At 33.1% G+C, this 25,329-nt stretch overlaps 3 protein-coding genes across 3 annotated transcripts; 2 read left to right on the forward strand and 1 right to left on the reverse strand.

Annotated features, from left to right (window-relative positions):
- Positions 1 to 1,211: 1,211 nt before the first annotated feature.
- On the forward strand, positions 1,212 to 5,726 carry LOC124820466 (putative protein phosphatase 2C 60). The gene is made up of 5 exons (XM_047292162.2): positions 1,212 to 1,545; positions 2,048 to 2,510; positions 3,139 to 3,506; positions 4,312 to 4,548; positions 5,045 to 5,726. The coding sequence occupies exons 2-5, from the start codon at positions 2,192 to 2,194 to the stop codon at positions 5,312 to 5,314; spliced, it is 1,194 nt and encodes a 397-aa protein (XP_047148118.1). The 5' UTR covers positions 1,212 to 1,545; positions 2,048 to 2,191; the 3' UTR covers positions 5,315 to 5,726.
- A 3,890-nt stretch (positions 5,727 to 9,616) lies between these two features.
- LOC124820472 (protein ALTERED PHOSPHATE STARVATION RESPONSE 1-like) lies at positions 9,617 to 14,566 on the forward strand. Its single transcript, XM_047292169.2, has 5 exons — positions 9,617 to 9,990; positions 10,095 to 11,417; positions 12,443 to 12,663; positions 13,261 to 13,484; positions 13,570 to 14,566. Exons 2-5 carry the CDS (start codon positions 10,436 to 10,438, stop codon positions 14,423 to 14,425), a joined length of 2,283 nt encoding a protein of 760 aa, XP_047148125.2. The 5' UTR covers positions 9,617 to 9,990; positions 10,095 to 10,435; the 3' UTR covers positions 14,426 to 14,566.
- A 2,770-nt stretch (positions 14,567 to 17,336) lies between these two features.
- LOC124820471 (chaperone (DUF3353)) lies at positions 17,337 to 20,410 on the reverse strand. Its single transcript, XM_047292167.2, has 3 exons — positions 19,973 to 20,410; positions 18,691 to 19,036; positions 17,337 to 17,854 (listed from the first exon to the last, which is right to left on the reverse strand). Exons 1-3 carry the CDS (start codon positions 20,291 to 20,293, stop codon positions 17,679 to 17,681), a joined length of 843 nt encoding a protein of 280 aa, XP_047148123.1. The 5' UTR covers positions 20,294 to 20,410; the 3' UTR covers positions 17,337 to 17,678.
- Positions 20,411 to 25,329: the final 4,919 nt, after the last annotated feature.

Raw genomic sequence — 25,329 nt, forward strand, 5'->3', positions numbered from 1 at the left:
CATATTACCTAACACAAAAATTAAGATGATTGAACAATATAACAACTACATCACTCATAAATTAAATTACATATATTCAATTTAAAAAACATAAATTTTTTAAATATTTAATAATTCTTTTTATAATAAGTACTTAATTAAAATTATCCAATTTTTTTTTAAAGTTAAAACATCACATTCCTTAAACAAAAAAGATAAATAAGTACAATGACATAGCAATATAATAAATACATACCCACATGAACAATTAAAATACAATGGCCCTTTTGAGAAACATAATTTTTCTAAATACTCTATAAAAGATTTATTTTGATAATTATTCAATTAAAAATATTCAAATTGAAAGAAGTAAAACTCAATTAAGACAAATAATTATTATCTTTTAATAAAATATTGTTATTGAATTCATTAAATAATTTTTCATCACAGAGAAATTATGCCAAACAAGAATAGAGCTGGATAAACAATAAATTTTTAGGGTCTCTTCATTTAAATAGAAAGTCTTGTTAATATAAAATAGCGATGATGGATTAAAAAAAAATTGTGTTGACATATCAGTAAACAATGAAATGGAAGGAATTGCCGAATTGTGTTTTTCTTCGATCATCAAAATTTGGAAGGAATATGAGTAAATATCATCTTTAATCTTTAATAGATAATTTTCACACTTTTATCTTCTTTTAATTTTAATAATAATAATAATAATTATTATTATTATTTTAATAATTTAGGATATTTTAATAATCTTTAATTTTTATTAATTAAATAATTTTTTATTTATTAATTTTATAATAATTTTTATTTTTAAATTCATTCTACTCATCTCCATATCTACTCAACTCAAATAAATAATAATTAATTTACCTTCGTGTATCTTCAAATCTATCAACTCATGTTCTTCCAAATCATTCGTAAACCAGTTAATTGCACTTAATAATGTGAAATAGATGAGAGAGAAGTATAATAAAGCATAATCCATAAAGTATTTACTGTAAGCTTATTATGTGAGTGATTACAAACCCAAACCTACGTATGGGAAAATGTTCTTGGTAAGCGGTTAAAATTATGAATGTTGAAATTCATTGACTCTGTATGTATGTTTCTCTCTCTAACTTTTCTCGCGTTCTCTCTCTCTAGTTCGTCATAGTGGTGTGGAGCCCATAGCTGGACCTGTGCTTTGCTGGCTCCAAGCTCTTCGTTGTTAGTCTTTTTATGGGGCTTCTTCTCTCAGTTCATAACGAAAGAAAAAAGCAAAAACAAAAACGAAAAAGGGTTTCACACTTTGTCCAATCTTTCACACTGAGCTCTTTCAATTTTCAATTATCTTTCATGCGCCACTCTCCTTTTTCTTCTCTAATACCTTTCACCTTCTGCATACATACCACTTGCCTACAAAAGCAACACAAAAAACCCATTTCTGTTTCTTTGTATTGATTTGATGGATCCGCAGATCTAATGATTTTGCACACTTTCCTACCTACGGATCACTCTCTTCTTCATCTGGGGCACCGCAATACCTTCTGATCGATTGTCAAATTTTTCTGGGTGAGATCTCTTACCGAATTTTTTATTTTACTTTGACTTGTTGCCGTACAACATACATGTTTACACTGGATGAAAAAGATTGGCTGCTCCCGTGATTGGATTTTATGGAGATCAGTGTAACTTGGGGTTTTGATTTTCAATGTTAATGTGAACAAAGGATTTCCAATCAGCTGACCAAAAAGTGTCTCAGAAAAAGTGGGTTTTGACCTTTGGGGAAAATACAAGTAAAATATATTTTTTCCTTTGTTGAATTTTTCATCTACAGCGGCTGCTCTGTGTGGTCATAGTTTTTGTTGCGTTAAAAGGAAACCGAAAGGTTGGATTTTTTTTCATTGGGAGTTGATTTCTTTTTGTGGGTGCTCTTCAATATTCAGTCATCCATTATAAAACTGTGAAAAGCAGCTTCTTTTGCAAGTTTCTAGTTCATAGAGGGTTCAGGTTGTGTTTGTTTGTTGAGGGTTGAACCTTAATTGATTTTAACTGTATTTGTTTGTTGGTGTAGTTTGTGCTGGATCATCTTCGTTGTTGTGGTAGTGAGGAGTGCAGGACCATATTCATAGTTTATGAAAATTCCGGTGGGGTGAAGTTGTTTTTTGGGTTGTTGGTAGATGTTGAAATCCTTGACGGTTGTTTGGTGAAATGAGGGATGTTCTCGGAGTTGATGAACTTATTGAGGGCCTGCTTTCGGCCGGGTTCCGAAGGATTTTCTCGCACAGGTTCGGATGCTGGAGGTAGACAGGATGGACTACTGTGGTATAAGGACTCAGGGCAGCACTTGAATGGTGAATTTTCAATGGCTGTGATCCAAGCCAATAACTTGCTGGAAGATCAAAGCCAGATTGAATCAGGCAGTTTGAGCTCCAATGAATCTGGCCCTTATGGTACTTTCGTCGGTATATATGATGGCCATGGAGGGCCCGAGACATCGCGGTTTATCAATGATCACCTCTTTCACCATCTCAAGAGTAAGTTGACAGCAAAATGACTGAATTCTTCAAGTTTTTCTGTATTGGAACAGGCTTTTCTCTTTGCCTTGCTATATTTTTGTCTGCTTTCCAGTTTCAAGACTCTTGTAGTCAAATTTTCTTTTTAACTGGGACAACCACCAAAGGAAATACAGGGAATCGTCTTAAGTTAACGAACGGAAGAAAAACAGTTGTCTTGTTCATTTCTGTCATGTACTTAATTAGCTAGAAAGATTAGGGATTAATGGAATAATATAGTATGGATTCTTTTCCTGAGTTAATAATATGTCTAAAACAAGATTTTCCACTTTTACATGCCAATAAAAAACTCGTTCTTTCTTCTTTCTTTTGCATGGATGGTGAGATTTCATTCTTTTGGTGTCAGTTTCTCAGAAGTTGTTATAGTGAAGGATTTCCCTTCAACTATTTCTTTTGTCTAACATTCTATCAGGTCTGCAATGAATTAAGATTATAAAGATGTGTGCAGAATCGAAACTAACAAAATAGTGGTTTTCAGTACCTTTTTGTTGCTTGTCTGTCGATGGTAGATTTGTTTGTATTTTGAATTTGAACCAATTCTATGCACATGAGTACTGAATATAATGTTCTCTTTTGCTTTAAATTTCAGAATTTACTTCAGAGCAACAATCAATGTCAGTAGATGTAATTCGCAAGGCATTCCAAGCAACAGAAGAGGGGTTTATGTCAGTGGTTGCCAATCAGTGGTCCCTGTCGCCACAAATTGCAGCTGTTGGCTCATGTTGTCTTGTTGGTGTTATTTGTAATGGAACCCTTTATATAGCAAACCTAGGGGATTCCCGGGCAGTTTTAGGAAGAGCGGTGAAGGCAACTGGTGAGGTTTTAGCCATGCAATTATCGGCAGAGCACAATGCATCAATAGAGTCTATAAGGGAGGAGCTGCGTTCTTTACATCCTGATGATCCAAATATTGTGGTTTTAAAGCATAGTGTATGGCGTGTGAAGGGCCTTATTCAAGTAAGTATTTTCAGCTGCTATGTGTACATGTAGCAGATGAACTCATGATAAACACTTCACACCTCTTAATATCACTTTAAATCTGTAAACTTCCAAGATTGAAAATCAAATTTTCAGTTTTCAGGATGCGAAGATTAACATCAGAAATAGAAAGCTATGCTGAGGAGAATTAAAAGGGACTGGGGTGGGTGTGGGGAGAGAGAGAAAAAAATGTTAGTGTCAATTTTTGTTGACAGGGCTTTATATTTTCAACCTCACTAGAGTTGAATAGCATTAATATCACAGTATATACGTTATGACTTCATATAAACCAAAAGCTATTATTGAAGTTGTCTTAGTGCAACGGCAGAGTTTCAGTTTCTAGATGCTGGGCTAAATGGGTCAATTTTTATCACTTCAGTTATAATATACTCTAAATTATGACAGTAGAAAGAGTCAAATAGCCTTGCATCATGTAATTCTGTTTTAGTAACTTTGCTATGATTTCACAAGAGTTTGATCTAATCGTGTCAAATACAGATATAAATGTTGTCTATAATATGATGTGAATGGCAATTGCAACCAGTGCTTTTGTATCTTTCTTTTCTTCTGTGAAAGTTTAAATGGCCATGGGCTTGTCATATTTAATTCTTATCTCTGTACTTCCTGATAATCCTTGGCCTTTGTCATTATTGACTTTACTAGAGATGCTTAACTCATTTGATTCAATGCTTATTATTATCTTACCTAACAGAACTTGACTTAAAACCTCTCTCTCTCTCTTTATGAATTGTCATAAATTTTAAGATCTGTTTCTCAACTGCAGGTTTCTAAATCTATTGGTGATGTGTATTTGAAGAAGGCCGAGTTCAATAGGGAACCTCTATATGCTAAGTTTCGACTCCGGGAACCATTCAAGATGCCAATACTGAGCTCAGAGCCATCAATTTCAGTGCATCATTTGCAGCCAAATGATCAATTTATTATATTTGCATCTGATGGACTCTGGGAGCACCTTAGCAATCAAGAAGCAGTTGATATAGTTCAAAACAGTCCCCGCAGTGTAAGATACATATTTAAATTTGACTATGCTAGATTGTGTTATACCATTACCAGTAACTTTAAAGTGAATTTTCCAGGAGAAAATTGTAATCAGCAGATTTTTTATTTTTTTTGGCGGAAATGCAGAATTTAAGTAACAAAGCACCACTCTTTAAATTCTAGCAACAAAAGTTGATTTAATTTGCTTATAGAAATTCATGCTGGAAAATAAAGCCTTCACATGACTTGGATAATCTTGACAAATAATCTTTTGTTGAAGAACCTTGCTTATATCTGATATGGTCGCACAAAAGGACCCTTGAGAGATCTTCTCAATAATCTTGAATTGGTGAAGGATGACTAAGCAAGATATTGGCATGCCTAAATTTCTATGTTTCTTGACACATGAAATATTTTTCAATGCTGGCTTGAAAACAATTCGATAGCATTTTATTTGCTCAGTCCAGGTAGAAAGTTGAGTGCAAATTGAATTCATGTTTCATCTGCTGTCTTTTCAGGGAAGTGCAAGGAGGCTGGTGAAAGCTGCACTTCAAGAAGCTGCAAAGAAAAGAGAAATGAGATATTCAGATTTAAAGAAAATAGATCGTGGTGTTCGTCGTCATTTCCATGATGATACCACAGTGGTTGTTGTGTATCTTGACTCAAATCTTGGGAGTAGGACAAGCACTGCGAAGTTCCCTGGTATTTCTGTGAGAGGGGGTGGTATTAACCTGCCTCATAACACACTGGCACCTTGTACCACACCAACAGAGATTAGTGGTACCTGATCTAAGTTGTATCTTTTATCTTTTTCCTTGTTGTATCATTTTCTTGTGTGAATACCAGTTATCTTCAAATAGCAATGAGAGGAGCAGCACTTCAATTCTTTTGAATGTGAACTGTAACTTACTAGGATACTAATACTCATGTCTAGGTTTTTTCCCCTTCCCCTCAAAACCAAAACAACACAAGAGATTTTCTGATGACCATTATAAGAGTTGCCTTGGCACCATTTTATCTTTCTTGGTAACTTTGATCTTCAACTGTGATGTGGGAAATGTTGTAATGCTGAGGACACCAACATCTTTGTTTTAGCCTTAGATAATGCAATTCATTCAGGTGTTTTAGGTGGAGAGGAAAATCACTGTAAATGTGGATTATGCATGACATGATGTAATGTTAAAGGTGTCTTCATTGTCACATTATTGAACACAATCAATCAATATGGCATCGTCCACCTCATTACAAAAATATTCATGTTCAGAGAAATTCATTCTTTTGAATGATTGAATGCCGATAGAGAAACTTGAATGAATCTACAATAATTTTTTTTCTCTGGTTTTGGAAATATCTTTCCATAGATATATTAAATGCACAGGCACATTGAGGAGGATGAAAGGGAAAGATAGACAAAAAAAAAGGAAGTACCAATAATGAATTGTTTGGATAAAAAGTGAAATAAAGAGAAAGAAATAAGAATGATAAATAAATCAATAATAAAAATATGCTGTTTGGATGGATAAAAATGGGAAGTAAAGGAATCTTTTGTTGTTTAGATATCTGAAAAGGAAAGTGGAACATAAATGAATTATATATAAAAAAAGTTATAATGGTTTTAAAAATTTATTTTTTGACAGAATATCTTTGTTAACAACAATAATTATTATTTTAAGATTAAGTTATAGTTTTTAAAGATTAAAGAAAAAGAAAGAGGTAATCTTGTTTCCATTCCAGCCCCTTTAAAAAATTATCTAAGCCAATACCTAACCTAAGACGGAAAAACAATAGGTTTAATAACACAGATCTCCTTAACATAAATTTCAATATTATATTAAAAATATAAATTTTATAAATTTAATTTACGTTTATTTATATATTATAAATTAATTATTTTATTGATATGAAATTTTTTAACATTTTAAAGTAATTAAGTGTTGAATAACATATAAAAAAGTACAAGAAAGTAAAAAAAAAAATATTTTTTTAACCATGACAATTAAAAATAACAGTTGCATTTAAAAAAAAAAAGAAACCATAGTGGGGCCGGTTAGATTCCATTTGTAACATGAGTTACCATCGAACATTATGAATTTGGTCGCGGATCGGAAGATGAAAGAATGCATAGTCACAATTTTATTTTCCTTGCGGAGACATTTGTAAAAACTAATTTCATATAAGCCAAAACATTCAACATCAATTTCTTTCATCATCCCTCCAAAATAAATCATCATTATGTATAGTATGATATATGAGCCGAGCGGTTAAGAGAATTAGTGGATTAGTTAACATCATATATTGAGCTGTAATCGGGCTACAGATTAAGTGATTTGTATTAAAGTCTCGTGACACGGCTAATGCGCGTTAATGGACCATTAAGTAATTTGGTGGGTAATATAACAAATAAGCATAATGATCAAATATGAGTAAAAGATATAGATAAACTATTTATCTGCAACTAATCGAATCTAAAGATAAGTCTGTTTTTATTTTATTAGGCTTGAAATCAGTTTAGGTTCCATGGGATGATTTATAAATATAGGATTAGAGCTAACAGTCAGATATGTTCTATTCATTCTCCACTATATCCAAATACTCAAGGATGATAACAATTATATTGTGAGTAGAAACTCTTCAAACATACGCCTAACTTCCTAACTCGAGCCTTGGAGTGTCATGTACCTCCCCAATAAGAACACATCAAAAATGTTAGTCTCTCAGATTCTGCAAATCTCTATCAAAACAAATCTCTTTCAGGAAATTTTGTACACAATTTATTTGTACTATGATTTATCAATTCCACTGTATTTTCTCTTATTAATTTTGAGATTTCCGTATAAGATTTTTGAATATATTTACCTTCAATTCATATAAGTTCAATTTTTTTTCTATTATAAAAATCAAATTATTAAATCACTTAATTAATATTTCATTTTTTCTCTCCATCTCTTACCACTTAAAATAAATTTATATATTTGTGAATCTTTTTGGGATTTTAATAAATGATTGATTTTATTATTTCATTTTGTAAATCAAGTCTGCCTTAAAAATCCCCTGTTGTAACAACAAACCTAAAACCATAACTAGCTTATTGTATTGAGAAAATATATTACACATGGTAACTTTGTCATAAAGAGACTTTATATTATATTTGTAAGATCGTACAGATAATTTAAATTATTTAAAGATATTATAGTTATAGAAAAATTTATTGGCTTTTCATTATCATATATAGATAATTCTGTTTTCAAGTTAATTTATCATTTTCAAGTATATATCATTCTAATAATAGCAAATGACATGGTGATTTCTACAACAATAGAAAGCAAGTGAGGTGTAGAGTAAAGAGTTTAGAGAAATTATAATTTTTTTATAAATGCATAATTAAATAGTTAAATTTTAATTTATATATATCAATATAAAAATATAATTTTTATTTTTATTTTCTTTTTAAAAGAAACATCCATACTAAACTAAAACTATTACTCACATTTTCCTAAAATAAAAATTAGCCTAAAAAGTTCACTTCTGAAAAAATCGAAATATAATTTGTTCATATGTTTTTCTAATTTTTCAAATAGTATATCCAAATTTTATATCCAAATTCACTTTCATCAAATTAATAATTTCGGGTCTTAATTTTTTTGTACAATATTCTTCAATTTTTAAAAGTTTTATTTTAAAAGATAAATTATCTTTAATTTGGAAGTAGTCTGTTTTTAAAATATGATTTGAATTAAATATGTATTTGCTCAATTAAAAAATATTGATTACTACGAATATTCTTAACTTAATAACTCTTCGCAATCCTATGCTATGTGTATCTTGTAAAACACAAATAGTTTCGAGTCAAAGCCTCCAAAACTTGTCTTATTTGATAAGCAAAAAGGTGAATTCTATTAAACTATCCGATGATGATAGAAAAACACTTAAATTTTCATTCAACCCAACATCCCATACTTATAAAATAATATTTTTACTTTAAAATATAAAATAATTTAAAACAAATAACTTAGAAGAATAAAAGTAATATTTTTTTAGGAAGTATCAAACAGGGGTAAAAAATTTGTTACTACAGTAATAAGATATAATATGATCAAGAGTGATGTAAAATGATATAATTTATTTAAAATAAAATATTTCTTTTGTAACACCTCTCCATTTTAGATATTTGTATGAAGAATAATCGGATTCCTCTTCAAATGAGTGCGAAATATTGCACGTTTGACTATATCTTACACAATTCATAATTCATATTTAAGTTTGATCAGTAATTTGTTTTTTTTTTCTTTAACTTAGCTTTTAATTTGTTTTGATTTTTATATTTATTTTTAACCCTCAAATCTATATTTTTTGGAAAAGACTAATCTTTTAAACAAATTACATTAACATTCTATTTAGAAGTCTCACAAATCAAAATTTAAATAAATAATGTTATCTAATATTTTGAAATTTCTCTTAATTCATACAAGGAACATTTGAAGTAAATAATAACACTATTAATGATATTAATCATTATAAAATAAGAAAAATAAGTTCTATTAAATATATTTTTTCAAAAATATAACTTTAATTGAGAAAAAAATATATAAAAAACAAAATTAATCAAAACTAAATTTGTAATTTAAATTGTATATATATATAAAAGGTAAAGCTAAAAGTGAAAAAAGGTGAAATGAAAAGAGATATTTAAACTTGAGGTTGTGTGGGAGGGTTGCAGTGCTTAGGCATAGAAATGTGTTGGGTCACCACCTGGAAAAACTGGCAAAATCTAGTGCCAACAGTAGTGGGCCAGGGCATCTAATCCAAGGGACAATTTCGTCATTATACTAAATACATACCACTATCACACTTCTGACACCTCAGTTCTGTTCTGCTAAACCCCACACTGAATCCCAATTACCATTACCACTTTGCTCTTTTTCACCATCTTCTTATCATATCCAACAACTCGTTAATATTTTTAACATTAAAAATCACACTCAACTGAACTGATGATGTTTTTTTAATTTCATGGCATAAACACAATTATTCTCTCATTATAAGAGAGATTAGTATAAGACAAAGACTAGAGTTTGAAAACAGAACCAAGAAAGACACCGTTTTCTGACAAAAACCAAACCATCTTCATGGATTTTATTCTCTCTCTTTCTCTCCTCTTTTTTCTCACAAGTCACCACTCACTCACTCTTCTCTGCTATGCTTTTTCTTTTTGTTTTTTGCATTATTTTTAATCTCTCTAGGCTCTACCATTGCTACCCCTCTTTTAAACAACCAAGGAATGCTTCTTCACCATGACCGTACTCAAAACCATCAAGTGCATATTGCCAAACACTAGAAAGAACCCTGTCTTCTCTTTCTTTCTCGAGCCCCTACTTTCTTTACCCTCTCTCTCTCTCTCTCCTCTACAAGTGTGCAGTCATTTTTTTTTCTTCAAGATCATTTTTTTAGTCATTTACTACTAATGGTAAGTTAATTACTCTATCTACTTCCATTAAGGTACTGATAACGAGTTAATAAATGTTTTTGTTACGGAGTTAATATCTTATAATCTCCGTGTTCTTGTTGCAGCTGGCTACTTTGGTAGTGTGTCCGAGGGAATGGAAAACTTTGCTGCGTTGTTTTGTTTGTAAAGGTTCTGTTTGGAAAACATCTACTGCGGTTTTGTCTCAGAAAGAGGAATGGTTTTACTCCAAAACTTAGGAAAAAGGCTATTTTTTGAAAACTTGTTTGTTTCTTTTAAAACCCAGTTGAAAGTTGGTTCTCTCTACCTGGGAAAGCTCCCTCCTTTTTTGTCAGAGAAAGGAGCAAGTAAGAGCCTTTCTCGCTAAAACCATTCAACCCTTGTTTAAGATAAGAAACACTTGCACCACCACACTACACTACACTACACATTAGCGTGTGTGAGAGAGATGGGGTGTGTTGCTTCCAAACTAGAGGAAGAAGAGGAAGTTGTGTCTATTTGTAGAGAGAGAAAACGGCTGTTAAAGCTAGCTGTGGAGAAAAGATATGCACTTGCTGTGGCTCATTGTAAGTATTTTCACTCTCTCAATGCAGTAGCTGCGGCCATTAAGCTCTTTGTTGCACGCCACTCTTCACCTTCATCACCTTTCCTCATAACTTTCCCTCCTCCTTGCCCTTCTTCTCACTCTCCTTCTCCACCCTCCGAGAATGTCATCACTAACCCCATGTTCCTCCAGCAGACACCCTCAGAAACCAAGCATGAAGCCATTGCTTGTGACTCATGCATCTCTTCAACATCCTCAGACTCTTCTGAGGAAGAGACTGAAGAGAAAAGGGAAGGAGAAAGTGAAAGCAAGGGAGAAGAACCGCAGCACGAACAACCATGTGGGTACTATTGCATGCCTGTGACTATGCCTATGTCCATGTCCATGTCCATGCCCGTGCCTATGCCCATGCCACCTTCAATGCCATCCCCTCAGAGAGATTTTGGATGGGACTTCTTCTACCCTTTTGACAGTTTGAGGAGTGATATGTGCGGCTACCACAGGCACTCAGATGATGATTTGAGGGCTGTGAGGGAGGAGGAAGGGATTCCTGAGTTGGAGGAAGAACTGGAGAGAAAAGAGGTTGAGCACAAAGTGGTGAGTGTTGAAGAGAATAATAATAGTAATAAAAGTAACAGTGAAGGCGTTGCGGAGCAAGCGATTAGTGGTGTTGAAACAGTGAAGGTGGTGGATGTGGCCACCGAGAATCAAGGGGAGCAAAGGGGGCTTGCTGTTCTTGATACACCTGCAGAGGGGAGAGAGCTGCTTGAAGCATTGAAAGACATCGAAGACCATTTTCTTAGGGCATATGATTCTGGAAAAGATGTGACCAGAATGCTGGAAGCTAATAGAATCCCCCTTCATTCTAGTTTGGATGAAATAAAAGGTGGGTCCCTCTTTAATATAGGGAGTTTTTGAGCTATTATTTTTGTTGTTATCATTCTCTGCAAATATCTATTTCATGTTTATGGTTGAGTTTCTTGAATTATTAACTGGTGGAGATAATAGTTTCTCTGTGATGTAATTTGTTGGTTAAAACTTGTACATTGCTGTGTTGTGTTGGTTCTGCCTTGTATCATTAGCCTCAACATTCGGCATGTGCAAGGTATGATTACCATGTCTCTGTTAACTTGTTTCTATTTCTATTATGGACTGTCCTTTTCTCCGTCCAGCATTGGATATTTTAGGATATACTGCAATCTTGGACTGTTGGACATCTCAGATCATCTTGTAAATATGTTGTTGCAATTTTCTCATATTCCTGCATAGGTCATCTTCTGACACTGTACGTGTTGATCCATGTGACCATACACACTTGAGTTTGTAATTAACTGATGTAGGTATGAACTACAAATCAACAGTTGACACTTGTAAAAATACAACTGCATTTCTTGCATAACCTACGCTACCTTAAATATATGTAACTATTTACTTGAACTACTATAGTATAATTGCAATGTTTAACTGAACACTCAAAGGAAGTGCTATTAAGTTAATTAGAGTAGTTGTTGTGTGTTTTAACTTTTAATCGGTCACAAGTTGATGGCACACAAGAGGTTTAACACTGCGGTAGAAGCCTCAGATACTTTCCTAGCTACACACAAACTTTGGATCAGTTAATTGTGTTATAAATAGCTTATCATAGTTAAAAACTTAATGAGAGAGCTCTAGAAGATAAAAATGGTTTTGATCTGAAAATCAACCAGAGCCGTGATATTATTGTTGTATTTGAAAATCATATCGTGCATGTACCATCTTGTGAAATCTGTTGGATGTATCAACACATGATAACCAATGCTCTGTATAGTTTAGATTTTCCTCCATGTGTATTCCATTATCTCTGCATGGGTTCATATGCTTCTGTTTCAAGTTTCAAGCCTTGGGAATTTGAACCATCTGATCTCACTGCAGAAAGTTCGACTAAACTCATTCAGGCAATAACATGGAAGTCCATTTCATCTAGGCAATCATCATGCAAGAGTCTCATGGCTCCAAATACGAAAAATTCTTCAACTTGGGTGGAATATAAGAATGATCTGTTTGATGATTATGGAGTGATGGATTCGGGAAGCCATCTATCAACCTTAGGAAGGTTATATGCATGGGAAAAGAAACTCTATGAGGAGGTTAAGGTTGGTTTGTTTTATAATTCTTCTGTCTTTTATCCATACAATCTGTTTTGTGATGATACTGCATCAACGTTTGTTCTGGAATGGATCAAAATAACTGGTGTATGTACCATTGTTTACATTTTTCACACCTTGCATCTATCTACATATAAATTCCAGGGGCATTTATTTAACCTTTAGTAGTGTTTTATTAAAGGCTTCCTCGTTGGCAAACTCAAGATTGGTGTTAAAAACATGCTAAACTATTTGTAGATCTCCTTCCATGTCTCTACGTTACTTCCATTTAAGAAATTTTTGCCTATCAAATAGAGTTGAAAAAATGGGCTGCAAGGGCAAAACCAACTGGACCAATTGAAAGATTGTTCCAGCCAGGCCCATATTTTAAATGGGCCAAAAAAAATTGGCCCAAAACAGCCACAGGCCACTGTTTTTTCAGTTTGGAGCATAAAGATGAATGAAATCAACTTCTCTTGAGAATTTTGTACTCTTTCTTTTGAATTTCATTCCTATAGGACTTTGTATTTTTTAAGCATGCCTTCGTTTTCCTGTTTCCACTTTTTCTCATTCTTCTTTTAACATCTGAAATTTCCCTTACCTTAGGCTGGAGATAGCACAAGGAAAAGTTATGAAAAAAAATGTGCACAGTTGAGAAGTAAGAATGTTAGAGGAGATGATCTGCTGAGCACAGACAAAACCAAAGTTGAAGTGAAAGATCTGTATGCTGGGATCTTGGTTGCAATCCGACGGGCAGAATCAATCTCAAAGAGAATTGAGAAACTGAGAGATGAAGAACTACAACCTCAAATTGTTGAACTGTTAAAAGGGTGGGATAACATTGCCACTGAAAACTGAAAAGACTAAATAATTTCAAGTTTCATTGATTTCTTATGTTCCATTTTCCTAATGCAGCCTGACCCAGTCATGGAAGATCATGTTGGAGTCCCATGAAACCCAGAAGAAGATTCTGTCTGAAGTGAAGTACTTCACATGCACCACGTATGAGAAATTCTGTAACCAGTCTCATCGATTTGCAACTCTTCAACTCGAAGCTCAGCTTCGAAATTGGCGTGACTGCTTCAAAGAGTACACTGCAGCACAAGAAGCATATGTTGAAGCTTTACACGGATGGCTGAGTAAGTTCATAGTCCCTGAAGTGGAGTTTTACTCGAGAAGCAAAAACATTGCCTTGCCGTACGAAGTGAACGGGCCACCTCTGCTTGTGATATGCAACGATTGGTTAGCTTCAATGCAGAAGTTACCTGATAAAATGGTAACACTGGCATTGAAAAGTGTTGTGAAAGATGTTAGAGCTTTGTGGCTTCAGCAAAACAAAGAGCAACAGCAGAAAAGGAAGGTAGATAGGTTAACTAGAGTTTTGGACAGAAGATACGCTTCAGGAGGACTGCCTAAAGTGGAGACAAAGATGCTTGAGCTGCATGCCACTGATCAGGAATCAAAGTGGAGTACTACTGATGAACAAGATGAGTGCATGATGGAGAAAAATGATCATGTGGAGACACTGAGAAGAAAACTTGAAGTGGAGAAGGAGAAGCACCACAGTAGCATGCAGGAAACACAGAGGATAACGTTACATGGATTGCAATCTGGGTTTTCTCTAGTGTTTGAATCCTTGTCGGAGTTCTCCAAAGCATCACAGAAAATGTACAATGATCTTGTAAGTTATAGTGAAAAAAGTGACAAGGTTGGGAACATTACATACATAGAGGGTGGCTGCAATATTGAAAGTTGCAACAGCCAAAAATAGTGTTAGTGAGGGATATTTGAGGCTTTGGGGTGCTTTATTGTGTAAGTAATTATGGTGTTATTATGTGTTATGTTGTGTTGTGTTATGTCGAAGCAGCTCGCTGAGACATCAATTTTTATGTTAGTTGATGGAGTGCACTGATGTATGTTGCTGACTGTTAATTGTTTTCTTTCTCTCAAAATTTCTTTGTTTTCTGTGTTTAGCAGGTGAAAAGTAAGATAAAGGAGGGAATATGATGGAGTTGGTAACTCTTGTCATAGCTGAAATGATTAATTTAATGAGGTTGAGTGAGGGAATTTTGTACAAGATTCTCAATTATCTTGGTGGGGATGTTAGATTCTTTTAACAATTGGATTCAACTGCTGGATATATATATATATAATTATATTTGAGGCAGAGTCCGTGAACATTTAATAAAATTTTAAATAAAAAAGGGAAATTAGTTAATTTTTGCAGATTTTTTTGAAAATATATTCATTTGCTTAATTTACCTTTTAAGTATAAACATTTAATGAGAAGAGGACATTTGAGAGTTAAAAGTGGTGTAATAACATTGGATTAAAAAAATATGAAAAATTATATCTAATGTTATATATTTCCACGTTATAGTCAAACTTCAAGACAAATCCTAAAAATGATTTAGTAAGGATAAATAAATTAACGTATGACTTAAAGTATAAAGGGTCTTATAGAGTGAATTGTATAAAACTTGTAGAAGGTGTTTTATAATAAAGACTCAAGAGGGAGTAATTCATTATAAAGAAATAACTTTCTTTTACTAAAACCATGATTGTTATATAAAATTTCTTACCAATCTTAATTAACAAGTGTTAGAAAAGGGAACTAACAAAGAAGTAAAGCTTAAAATCATGGGGGAAAATTATTAATCATGTGTAATTTTAATTTTGTAATGACAAGAACTTGTTAAAGAATTCTTGTACATGTTTTATTTGTTTATAAGCACGGTTTTTTTTTTAACTCTACAAAAAAATGTTTAATTTATTAGTTAAACGAGTGGACCACATAGGGAAAAACACCTATTAGCTAATTGTGTGGTACCTATAATTTTACTTCCAAACAACTCTTATTAATGTACTATAGTGGTTAAATGTATTGATGTTTCCAATTTTACTTCGAAAACGAGCATGGAACTCTCAAAAATTGAAAAAAAATATATTGATTAGTCTAAAAGATTAGTTCTAAATATTTTAATCTAGCTCCACCACAAGTAAAGAATATTTTAAAAATATCATAATCAACGCTGTTAGTTTGGTTTTCTCTTCCAAAAAAGTGCATATTTTGAATTGCCCCAATTATGAAAAAAAAAGAACATTAAAAAAATGTTTTAATTTTTTTTCTCATTAATTTTTAAAATAATAAAAATGTGGATGAAAAGAAAGAATGTAGAGGGAAAGAAAGCATAGATTATGACACATTTTCTCTTGTCTAAAGGGAAATAATCAATTTCTGAAACATTTTTTTATTCTGTTGTTTTGTCAATTCAAATTACAATTTTTTTTCTCTTTTCTTATTTTCTTTAGTATAAAACTCAAAAGAGGGTAAATGAACACGAAATAATTTCGTAATTATAAAAAATATGTTATCAAGTCAAACTAATGTTGATATGTACCCCAAAAAAAAAGAATTGCACCAAAAGAAATACTCTCGAAAATTCAAATTCATACAATTATTTCTACTACCTGAGTTGTACATCGGTTTGTAACCCAAAAATACTTCGGAAAAGATTAAATCATTCACAGTAATAAATTAACAGTAGAATTGACCATGTTCATTTTCCAACTAATTGATCTAAACCAAAAAATACTTCGATAAAGATTAAATCATTTACAGTAATAAATTAATAGTAGAATTGACCATGTTCATTTTCCAACGAATTGATCTCAATGTCTCATTTGACATTGATTTCAATGAAGTTGTCGGCAATCTACTTACCACAATGTTTACAAACTCGAATACCAATCTCTCCCTGCTGCAATTATACTGTTTGAAAGTTTTATTATACTTTCCAACGAATAATCAACAAGTAAATTAAGTATTGGAACGGGTTGAATGTAGGTTTAGTTCAGATGTGATATCCAGACACACTCTAATTCATCAATGCGTGTGGGTGTATGTATTTGTGTCTTCTTTGTTTCTTCTTTTCGTAGGCTTTTCCCAAGAAACTAATGGAAACTTGATTGGATCGGCGAGGTTGCATTTATTTACAAAGTTTCCCAGACTCAAATTTTGACATTGCAAAAGAAGACTTAAAACCACGCAAACTTTTGCTATTGTTTGTGTGACTATAAACTAGCCTAACATTTGAAGAAATAAGATAATTTTCGTGCCTTTGTGTTGTCATTATTCTAGTTTATTTATTTTTATCTAAACACGACTTGTGGTCGCGTGCTGAAAAGGGTGAGGGTGCAGTCTGTACGTGAGAGATGTACGAGGCCAGCACTTATGACCCACCGGAAAAACACAAGACAGAGGCATTATCATAAAGCTTTGATACAAAACGCCAAAATGCAGCACGTTGAAAGAAACAGCATGGTTTGATATACATCATAAAAATGCTAAGCAGAGCAACAGAACCCATCATGAGAGGACCCATAACACATAAAGATGTACACAGATATAAACAGACATAGTGTTTCACATTCGGAAACCAGTAAGAAAATGAAGTGTTATAAACACCTTTAAAGGACTAAAAAGGAAACCGAACACCCAAGTGTTTTTTTCTAGGACTATTTATTAAACAAAGCAAGACGGACTACTGGGATTGCAAAATGCTCATTTGCTCACCAACTGTGAACATAAATATGCACCTTTCCAATGTAAGTTTCACGCATTTGCAGATGAGGGACTACATTCTATTCACAGTTTTGTACAAATATGCAATGATTTCACATCCTGTAAAATAGCTTGGGTATGATCACGCTGCATGCAAATGAATAGTTACAAGTTCACAATTTCAAATAAGATCACCATATTTTCCTGTCTACCTTAGGTACAGATAAAACAAGATATGAGATAGTTATGATTTTACTAACAACAGCAGCAGGGAGCGTATGCCCAGAAACGGTATAACAGTTCTCTCCAGCTGACACAACCACAGGGGGCCAGCTATGAGTCCTATGGTTATAAGAAATAACAGTAGCCTTGCCTGTCTACCTTAGGGTATGAACATGCTGCATGCAAATGAATAATTACAAGTTTCACAATTTAATGCAAGATCACCATGCTTTCGTGTTTACCTTAGGTACAGAGAAACCAAGAATTGAGATATAATAATGATTTCACTAACAACAGCAGCAGGGGAGTGTATACCCAGGAATGGGACAATATCTACCTGCAACCAGTTCTCTACCGCTGACCCTACAACAGCGCCAGCTACGAGCCCGCCTATGGTTATGACAGTGGCCTTCCCTGCAAAAAATTAATAGGATACAACAATAAAACAATAAGGACAATGAGAAAGGAATGAAACTCAAAACTAATCCTAAAAGAATAGACATAGTCTAGGAAAAGAGGCAAAAAAGTCAGAAAAGTATCTCGATTGAACAAAATATAGCTAGAAGTGTCATTTGTAAAGTAGATAAACTTTTTTCAACTGCAGTGTCACACTTTATACTTGAGACTTATTATTTCCAAACAGCCATTAATTTAGACAGAAATAATCATCGTGCTGGAAATATTAATAAATGAATTAGTATCCGTATCAGCAGCATCAGAAATACAGGTCTTTTCTATAAACCCAACTTTTAATATTGAGTTGGGAAAAATACAGTAAACGAAGTAAACAACACAGCCAAGTTTCATTTTGTGCTCCTGCCTAATTACAATACAAAATACAGAATCCCATTATGGAGGTAGATCTTGCAAAACAAAAACCTAAAAATTTGTTAGACAACCACAATAACAAACAACAACCAAGTTGCATCCCACAAGTTGGGAATAGTTAGATATGAATCAACAATTTTTTAAGAGAATCCAAAACGTTGAGGTTCATTCTTATCACTTGCTTTCATCTCATATTCTCTTTTCTGTCCTCAAAATATTAAGTTTCAAAAAAGGATAACAAGAAGGTAAATCTCTCTAGGTCCATTTCCCCCTTTTCCCTGGTTCTCCCATTCATTATGGACTTTCCAATTCTCTCTTACTTTCCAACATACAAACAAATATGAATATTGCCACCCACGAAACAAGAATCCTCTTGAATTGCAATGAATTGATTACAGAGTGCACATGTGAACGCTCCTTACCTAACTTAACATTCTTTTTGGTCATAAAGTACAGGGAAGCACCAAAGCTACCAGCCAAGAGTAGTCCAGGAACATCAGCCCCGGCATAAGCTGCAACGGGTGTAGAAGCCCCATTAAGATAGGTTAAACCCATTAATGCACCATACACTCCAGCTTGTAAACCGAGATCACTGGTGGAAGGTGACTCAACTGACACAGGTGAATTCTTCAACCATTGCGGCATTGATCCCGCTGTTGGGGGTTTCACACGCTTGACATCAGCATAACGAACATTACTGTTTGCTACTTTCCCTGCCCTCCGCTGAGTTAGGCTCTGCATAAGCAACATGTCATATGCAGCCTCAACCTACAAAGACAACCACTGATTGTGTTAATGTCCACATCCACTGTATTGAGAATTGAATAGTTAACTGCTTTCCTTTGGCTTCTCTAGAAGCTGATTTTTATTTATCTACAAGCAAACTTTAACTTGAAAAAGGTTTAATTCATTTTACCTTCTATTATTCTTCTTGATGGGTACATGTTTCAAGATATAATATGTTGCAGAAAATAGGTCCCATTCCTATGAAAATAACATAAACATTTATATTATTCTGAATCAGCAATTCCTGGAAACTTCTGTTCAAAACCAAACCCAGAAATGAGATGTTCTCATGTTCACCTTCCCAGAAATCCATTTCGATACCTCAAAGCAAAACACAATCCATAAGCATCCAGCGATAAGTTCTTCCAAACAAAAATTAATGTTTTCCTATTGACCCATCACCACATAGAGGATTGACCTTATCATTGTCAGTTAATCACAAACACCCATATTTAACCCTGAAACTATACATATTACCCAAACGACACCCATCATCATTATTTGTTTTCAATCAACACACCGCATACGCTACCAAAACCCACTCAAATAATGAGGTGACCAAAAAACAATCGCGGAGGATGTAACAAGTGAGCAATTAAAAAATTGAGAAATACATATTAAACAAATAATATATCTATATAAAAACCAATGAGAAGCCGAACTTACGTCCGACCCCAAGTTGAAATGCTAATTTTATAAAGAAAAATTAGATGCAGTTTTTAAAAGTGCTTATAGTGAGTGTTCCCGTCTAGATGGAAATTTCAATTTGACTGGAAGCTTAATAAATCTTTAGATTAGACATATGTCATCAAAGATTCTCAATCGTGACCTGCAACAACATTAACAAGCAGGCGCGATGTGAATTTGATTCTCATAACGGAAATTGGAGCGAAAGAGCGAAATCGAAGAAAACTCAACCTGAGCAACGGCATCTTGGTCATCTTTGCAATTAGCGAGGATGGCGTTTTTGGCGCGGAGTATGTCATCGAAGGACGCGCCCTCCGACACGCCCAGCAGCTTCAGCGCGTTCTCCACAGACATCTCGAACGGCGCGGAGTCATCGGCGCGAGAGCCGGCATGGACCGGCGCCACCGTCCTGCGGCGGCACTGTATCCGGGGCGGCGCGGCGCGCCACTGCTCGGCCGCGATTGGTTTGTGCAGGGGAGGGCGAACCGGCGGTCTGAGGAAGGATGAACCGGGCGAGAGTCGGTCGGGCCGGAGGGAGAGAGTGGATGCCATGTTACGTTGTGGTTATTAGTATTGTAATTGTAATAATTATTCAAGCGTTTGGAGAAAGAAAATTAAAAAAAAATAAAAGGAATGTGAGGCTTGGAGTGAGTGAGGGAAGAGTGTTTGAAATAGTAACATTCAACTGAAACAGCAACAGCAACAGCCACAGCCACATTTTTGTTTTGTTCAGTGACGGGACACTCACCACCGTTGATGTGAAGATTGATAAATCATCATCATCGTCTTACCAGCTACGGTTCAAGGAAAGAGTCGTGTACATGTATGTATGTATCTTTCTTCTACGCCACTTTAACTTTGTTAAGTACATTTAAATCCTTTTTATTCTTTAAACTTTTTTAGAAACCCCTTAGTGGGATTGGAGTCACATAAATATCCAGCTTTTTTAAGGTAGAAGATATAGATGAATAATTTTGAGATTAAAATAATATATTTAAAATGGAATTTATTGTGGATAAATTAATATCAAGTGCTCAAATTCAATTAATAGTATCAACATATTATAGTGGTAAAATATTTTAAGGGACAGGGAGAATTTTAATTAATCCATTATATAACGAATATTTCCTACAAATTTAAACGTGAAAGAAAATACAGAAAAGAAAAAATAATTGACTTTAATATGAATATTTGTTTTTAAATTTATTTTAAAAGAAGCTTGTTATTTTGAAATCTGATGTCAAACACGAAAAGTGTGTCACACAAAAAAAAAAATAGTATGGTGTCTTTCACCAATTACATTCGACTATTTTTTATTTTATTTTACTTGTATGTCTCGATATCTCTAACTTCCTTTATATTTTTGTAAAATTTTGTTAGATCTTTTAATTGAGGATAATTTTAAAGTAAGTTATAATTTCATGTATCATCTTTTAATTGGGAATAGTGATTATCTTTACCACTTTATTTTTTTATTTAAAGTTCTTAAATCATATATTAAAATTTCATTAAATTGTTAAAACCTTTGGTGTCACTTAAAAATTTGATAAGTAATTTAAAAATTTGAGATATATGATTTAAAAATTAGGATAGCAAGTTAAATCACCTGTCTATATAAGTGGTTTAAAATTTCGATATTTATTTAATGAGAACTATCAACTTAACTCCAGAGTATCATTAGCTAAGTGATTATATGGATTTTCAAACCATAATAATAATTATTTAACTTATAAGACAAAAGTTGAGTAGAGAGATACTATAACGATTTTTTCTTCTGTGAAGCTGAGAATTGAAATAATGATTAAACACCTAAACTATGAACGTTTGCAAGTTTGGAGAAGTCTAATCTCTAATTCCTATGCTTCAAAAAGTTATATCACTCAAGCAATATTATCATAATTATAACTAATTAAGTATAATTAAATTAACCAATTTAAGAATACAATATCCATGAATTCCTGTTTCATCCTTCGATGCTAACCACTCATTCACTCACTTCTACGATAAATTAAAGTATTGAAAGCATATTTTCATTTAATTTTTTTTCTTGTAATTATTATTTTCTTAAAGAAAAGTATACAATTTGTTTTCATGGAGTCTGCCACAGGGAAGTCAGCCTTACTCAGAAATGTTTTAACTTCTCATCATCATCGTAAGGTTTGCTTACGTAATCACCCTCGCTGGAGAGTCCTACACCCTCAGCAACTTCTGCTTCTTCCCATATACATACGAGGGTTTAAACCTTTAAAAAAATAATATTTTATATCACCTAATTCATCTTAAACTTCTTCAACTAAACAACAAAACTCTTTTAACACCTTGTTTATTAGATGATGAAGTTGTAAATGAAATTCAACAACTCCAGCTCTAAGATAATGTGCTGCACTGAATTTGTCATATAAATCCAAATTATAATTCATTTATTTTCACCCTGATTGCACAATAATTATAAGAGAAGAATTTGACAACTCAAAAAAAAAAGTTTTGATTTTAATTTTTTTCTAATAATTTGTAACATGGATTATATATAAATAGATTTCATATCGAAATATATAAATTATGTAAAAGAAAATAAAATTAAAAAATGTTTCTTGAACTCTTTTCTTGTATATACTGTGCCATCAAGGTTAAAAATAAATAAATCACGATTTGAACTCACATGACAAATTCTGAGCAGCACATTGTCTCAGACCCCGATTTGCCGAATTTCATTCCCAAGTTCATCATCCAACAAAATAGACATTCTTAAAGAGTTTATTGTCAAATTGATTGAGATCTAAAATGAATCATATGACATAAAAGATTATCTTTTTTTCTTTTAAAGAATAAAGAAGTTACCTGAATTCACCGTTTGACGTTCACCTAAAAAAAATTATCATAGACTGCAATTTTACCTAATGTTTCAAATATCACGTGTAAGCATTCATGTTTCAAATATCATGTGTAAGCATTCATGTTTCAAATATCATGCGTATGAAAAAGGTAAAATGTCGAAATCATGTTACAGATTCTCTTACGATGTCATTCTTGGTTGTCGGTGAGCAATTTTCACTATCAAGAAAATGCCTATGCTCCCACTCTCGTTCGGGGTTTGTCCGTCGTTATTCCTGCGCCGCTGCCTCCAGACGAGTCTCCGTCGGGGCTCCGCCGGTTTGCGAAATCTCTGCCATCTGTTGTTTCTTTTTCTGCAACCGTTTATTATCTGCAATCATCACTCACAAAACCACCATCAAATTTGACAAAATTAAAATTAAAAAGAAAAAAGAATTGCAAGCTTTTTCTGGCGCCGAATTGCCATAATTGATTTCATCAGTTTCTACTGCGGCGATCCACCCTCCACGACGATCCTTCCTCCACGGCGATCCACCTTCCACGACGACGCTTCCTCCACGGCGATCCACCCTCCGCCATCTCCCCGTCCGTTTCTTGCTTTCCGCAGTTTCATCTTTTCCACGAGTTTCTCCAGCGAGGATCACCTCTAAACACTTTGCCACCTTCCACCCATTAAATAACAAAAGATTATATTAGTGATAACTACACTTAACACAATATACAAATAACTAATCAATCCAAACAAACTTTTAAAAAAATATTTTAAAAATTTCAGATATAAACTGATCTAACAAAAATTTATTTTAATATATACCTTTAGTAGAAATATATATCATATACATTTAAATTTCCTTATAAAAAATATCAATATTTAATTTCAAGATATATTCTTATTTTATTATTAGGATACACAGGTTATTTAAACTTTAAAATATCATGGGAGCAATAATTATATCTATGTGAAAAACAGTATATTGTATATATTTTTTCTATTTCCTGTTATGTTTTAGTTAAGATATAGAAAATTGCACTATATAAATAATAAGCACATATTGTTATGTCGTAAAAGTTTACAAATAATAAATGTTAGGTTAAATGGTTTAAATCAATGCTTAAAAATATGTTAAATTTCCAGTTTGGAGTAACATTATATTTTTTCCGTTAATAATTAGGTTTGATATCTTTTTTTATGACTCGAAAGAGGGGTTATGTTTAAAATAGTCCTGTTTTATTTTAAATGATCCCAACTTTTGAGAGTCAAGTTAGGTTAAGAAAAATAAATTGGATGTTATCAAGGCTTTCATTCAAAGGAGTTTTGAGACTGTTCAGATTTAAAAGTAAATAACTTTCCACTCAAACTCTTTCTTTGTTTTCTGAAGTCAGCTTCTCTCTTCATCTCTGTAATATTAATTTCATTTCGTTGAAAGATTATTAATTATTAATCTATGTGTGGAGTTACTTTTCACAAGATCTTCCATCATCCTCTAAATTTTGAAATACCACAAATATGTCAAAATTTCATTTATTTGAGAAGTGGTGGAGTTCAATTTTCGTGTCAGAAAAAAGTGGTCAAGAAATAACCCGCCTCTGCGAAGAAACAACCCGCCTCTGCGAAGAAACAACCTGCCTCTGCCATGACCACTGCGCCGTGAAGAGGTCGTGTTTGGGCTTCTCTGCGAAACAACCTAAAACAGAGAAGAAGAAGAAGAGGGTTTTCCTTGCACCACGAAGGGCCTCGTGATTCCGCCACAATACTCGCCAGATCGTGCCACCGCGAGCCACCACGACTTTCTTCGACATGATTTCCTCACGCGGTCCCTCGTGAACACACCGCCAACCACCACAGAAGACAAAAACGCCTCCTACATCGTGCTCACGCATCTTTGTCGTCTTTGCCACCACAAGGCTTCTACCTTTGCTCGAGACAAGGATAACTCTCAGAGTAAAGTTGTCCGCGAGAAAGAAGAACTCAGGGTTGGGATGTTTGAAAGCAACAAAAGAAAATTGGGAAGAAGACAAGTTGTTGATTAGGTTTCGGATAGTGAATCAGCTTTTAGAGATTTAATTAGAGTTAAAGTGATTTTAATTAAATTACCTAGTAAGATTGGAAATAATTAGAAAATGCTATTTATAGTGGTTAATGAAACCCTAACTCTTCATAAATATTTTAATTATAAATTAAAAAAAATCTCATCCAATTCAACATTTGTTAGTAATTATTTAATTTTTTAATAATTATTTATTTTTCTTTAAAGGATTATTCAATTTTTTATTTTACACCTCACTCACCCTAACAGTGCCACGCAATCATTAAAATTGGACACCTCAACATATTTTGTCAAGGAGGACATACACCTTTAAAATTTTGACTCCATTATAAAAAAGGATTAACTTCGCATGTTTTTTTCAAAAGTTATCATCATTTGTTATTTTTTAAAAACCCTTTTGAATACAACCCTCTTTTGAGGAAGCCTAATAATTATAACTTTCTAACAACATTTATTTAAAGCACCATTTTTATCAGTTATATTTTGATCCGTTATAATAAATTTACGGAACGCATTAAAAAAGGTTCTAACTAACATAAATATATGATTTTAGCAAATTTTATTTATAGTAAAATATATTACAATAGTATATTATAAGAAAATATAACTAATTCAAACAATCAATTTTTGTAGTGATATAACAAGTTTTATATAATAAAAAAATTACAATGATATAATAAAAAAATTGCAATAATTATATTATATAAG

This window comes from Vigna umbellata, chromosome 8 (genome assembly GCF_029865625.1).
Source record: "Vigna umbellata cultivar VRB3 chromosome 8, Vumbellata_1.0, whole genome shotgun sequence".
Classification (NCBI taxonomy): Eukaryota; Viridiplantae; Streptophyta; class Magnoliopsida; order Fabales; family Fabaceae; genus Vigna; species Vigna umbellata.

Coding starts and splice junctions, on each gene's coding strand:
- LOC124820471 (XM_047292167.2), bottom strand. CDS start 20,293: ATGGCATCCACTCTCTCCCTCCGGCCCGACCGACTCTCGCCCGGTTCA. Junction 19,037..19,972: donor ACCAAGATGCCGTTGCTCAG/GTTGAGTTTTCT, acceptor TTGTCTTTGTAG/GTTGAGGCTGCATATGACAT. Junction 17,855..18,690: donor CAAAAAGAATGTTAAGTTAG/GTAAGGAGCGTT, acceptor AATTTTTTGCAG/GGAAGGCCACTGTCATAACC.
- LOC124820466 (XM_047292162.2), top strand. CDS start 2,192: ATGTTCTCGGAGTTGATGAACTTATTGAGGGCCTGCTTTCGGCCGGGT. Junction 2,511..3,138: donor CCTCTTTCACCATCTCAAGA/GTAAGTTGACAG, acceptor TTTAAATTTCAG/AATTTACTTCAGAGCAACAA. Junction 3,507..4,311: donor GTGTGAAGGGCCTTATTCAA/GTAAGTATTTTC, acceptor TCTCAACTGCAG/GTTTCTAAATCTATTGGTGA.
- LOC124820472 (XM_047292169.2), top strand. CDS start 10,436: ATGGGGTGTGTTGCTTCCAAACTAGAGGAAGAAGAGGAAGTTGTGTCT. Junction 12,664..13,260: donor AACTCTATGAGGAGGTTAAG/GTTGGTTTGTTT, acceptor CCCTTACCTTAG/GCTGGAGATAGCACAAGGAA. Junction 13,485..13,569: donor ATTGTTGAACTGTTAAAAGG/GTGGGATAACAT, acceptor TTCCTAATGCAG/CCTGACCCAGTCATGGAAGA.